Source organism: Myotis lucifugus, unplaced genomic scaffold, assembly GCF_000147115.1.
Source record: "Myotis lucifugus unplaced genomic scaffold, Myoluc2.0 scaffold_121, whole genome shotgun sequence".
NCBI lineage: Eukaryota > Metazoa > Chordata > Mammalia > Chiroptera > Vespertilionidae > Myotis > Myotis lucifugus.
In genome coordinates, this window is record NW_005871169.1 from 2,578,780 (window position 1) to 2,581,497 (window position 2,718).

Consider the following 2,718-nt stretch of genomic DNA (forward strand, 5'->3'; position numbering starts at 1 on the left):
GAGACACATTAACTGGTTGCCTCCTGCACACACCCCAACTGGGGGCCAGGGATCAAGCCAGCAACTGAGGTCTACAGGCCAATGCTCTAACCACTGCACAACCAGCCAGAGCTGGCTTTTTGTTTTGTTGATGATTATTTATTTATTTATTTATTTATTTATTTGCTGTGTAGAAACTTTTTAGTTTTAGTCTTACTTGTTTATTTTTGCCTTTGCTTTTGGAGTTATATAGAAAAATATCATCTACAAGACCTTACCACCTATGTTTTCTTCTAGGAGTTTGATGGTTTCAAGTCTATGTTCAAGATTAAAGACTTAATTTTGTGTACAATGTATGATAGTCTATTTTCATTCTTTTGCATGTGACTATCCAAATTTTCTAACACTGGTAATTGAAAAAACTATCCTTTCCCCATTTTATATTCTTGCCTCCTTTGTCGTAAATTAATTGGCCATATATCCATGGGTTTATTTCTGGGTGCTCTATTCTGTTCCATTGATCAATAACTCTGTTTTTATACCAATACCATACTGTTTTGATTACTTTATGTTTCTAATATAGTTTGAAATAAGGGAGTGTGATGCTTCCAGCTTTGTTCTTCTTTCTCAAGAAGAACAATACAAAATTGTTTTTGCTATTTGTGTCTTTTGTGATTCCAAATAAATTTTAGGATTGTATGTTCTATTTCTGTGAAAATAGTCATGGGGATTATATTAGGTATTGCATTGAATCTGTAGATTGCTTTAAGTAATATGGACATTTTAATAATATTAGTTCTTCTAATCCATGAGTACATGATATATTTACATTTATTTCTGTCTTCTTCAATTTCTTTCATCAGTGTGTCATAGTTTTTAGCATACAGCTCTTTCACCTCCTCGGTTGAATTTCTTCCTAAGTATTATATTCTTTTTGATGCAGTTACTAGTATAAATTGGATTGTTCTCTTAATTTCTCCTTCTGATAGTTCATTATTAGTGTATAGCAACACAACAGATTTTTGTAAGTTAATTTTGTATCTGCAACTTTACTGAATTTGTTTATTCTAACCGTTTTTGGTTGAGTAGTTAGGGTTTCTGTATACAATGTCACATCATCTACAAATAATGATTGTGTTACTTCTTCCTTTCCAATTTGGATGCCTTTTATTTCTTTTTCTTGTATAACAGTTCTGACGAGAACTTCCAATACTATGTAGACTAAAGTGGTGAGAATGGACATTCTTGTCTTGTTCTTGATCTTAGAAGAAAATTTTCAGCTTTTCACCATTTAGTATAATGTTAGCTATGGGTTGGCTTTCTGTTTCAGATGATTAAAATGTTCTGGAATTGCCATGGCCAGTGTTCTCAGTGGTTAGAGCATCTGCCCATGCATGGAAAGGTCAAGGGTTCATTTCCAGTCAAGGGCATGCACCTAGGTTGCAGGTACAACCCCTAGCCCTGGCTGAGGCTCAGGTGGGAGGCAACTAATCTATGTGTCTCTCTCACATCAATATTTTTCTCTCCCCCCCCCGCCCATATCTTTCTCTCTCTCCCCCTCCCTGCTTTCCACTCTCTCTAAAAATCAATGGAAAAAATATCCTCAGGTGAAGATTAACAACAACAAAATGCTCTGGAATTATAATGGAGATGTATGCAAAACTTGTGACTATACTAAAAACCACTGAATTGTACATTTTAAAAGGGTGACTTTTATAGACTGTGAATTGTATCTTCAAAAACCTATTAAATAAAACACTGTGAAATAATGGTAGCCACTGATTTTTCTAAAGTACACTAATACACAAATATCTAGGAGTACTGTGGATGTTATATGTATATGTGTGTGTGCACAGCGCATAGTATGATATGTAATGTGATATGACAGCGTCACATTGTGTACACAAGGTACTCTTACATACAGTTTTTAGCTCTAAATCTCTAAATTCTCATTTGTTAATTGAACTTCGTAGAGACCTTAGGGACTTATTTATGTAAATGACCACTGTGCTCTTACTGAAGTATATATCCTTTTATCTCTGAAGTTATTATTACAAATGATTATAATACAAATTGTTATCTCTCATTTCTAGGATTTCCTGAGAATATAACAGTGAAACAGCGTTATCGACTACTTGGAAATAGTCTCAACGTACATGTAGTAGCTAAACTAATCAAAGTACTATACAGATAATCTTAAATGACTTTGAAAGATGGTCACAGTATTCCTTCATATCCAGACGGTAATTCTGAAATTCTAGTTTAATTAATTTTGATGAAATTCAACTAAATTACCTTAATCTCTCATAACAAATTTGAATGTATCACAAAAATGCCAATTTGTTTCCTTACATTTATATTATGTCTTTTGTAAAGTGAAATTATTGTTATTCTTTAGGTGAGTATATTTTCATATGAAGTCATTAAATATATATCTAATATTCTTTTTTATAATATGGTATTAAATAACTTTAGGAACATTAGAATTTTAATGTTTTCATCAATATTTTATACAGAGACATAATAGGCATATTGTAATGAATCTGAGAAGTTGTATTTTTTTGTGTTAATTGAAGAAGTTGTTTTATGAATCTTGTCATTTTACTTTTTTGTTAGATTATTATTTTTAATTCTAAAATAATGATTCTAATTCTAGCCTGTTTCAAATATTGAATATTTTACTTAATTTCAATTTCTTAAACATTTCTTTGTTTTACTTAAATGCTTATAATATTTTAA

At 31.5% G+C, this 2,718-nt stretch overlaps 1 protein-coding gene across 2 annotated transcripts in view; it reads left to right on the forward strand.

Moving 5' to 3' along the window:
* Positions 1–2,423, forward strand: part of TRDMT1 (tRNA aspartic acid methyltransferase 1) — a 19,329-nt gene extending 16,906 nt beyond the window's left edge. For both annotated transcript variants that reach the window (XM_023758085.1, XM_023758086.1), the window contains one exon: positions 2,073–2,423. In XM_023758085.1, coding sequence (XP_023613853.1) covers positions 2,073–2,173 — 101 coding nt within the window. In that variant the 3' untranslated portion in view covers positions 2,174–2,423. The remainder of the gene's footprint in view (positions 1–2,072) is intronic.
* Positions 2,424–2,718: the final 295 nt, after the last annotated feature.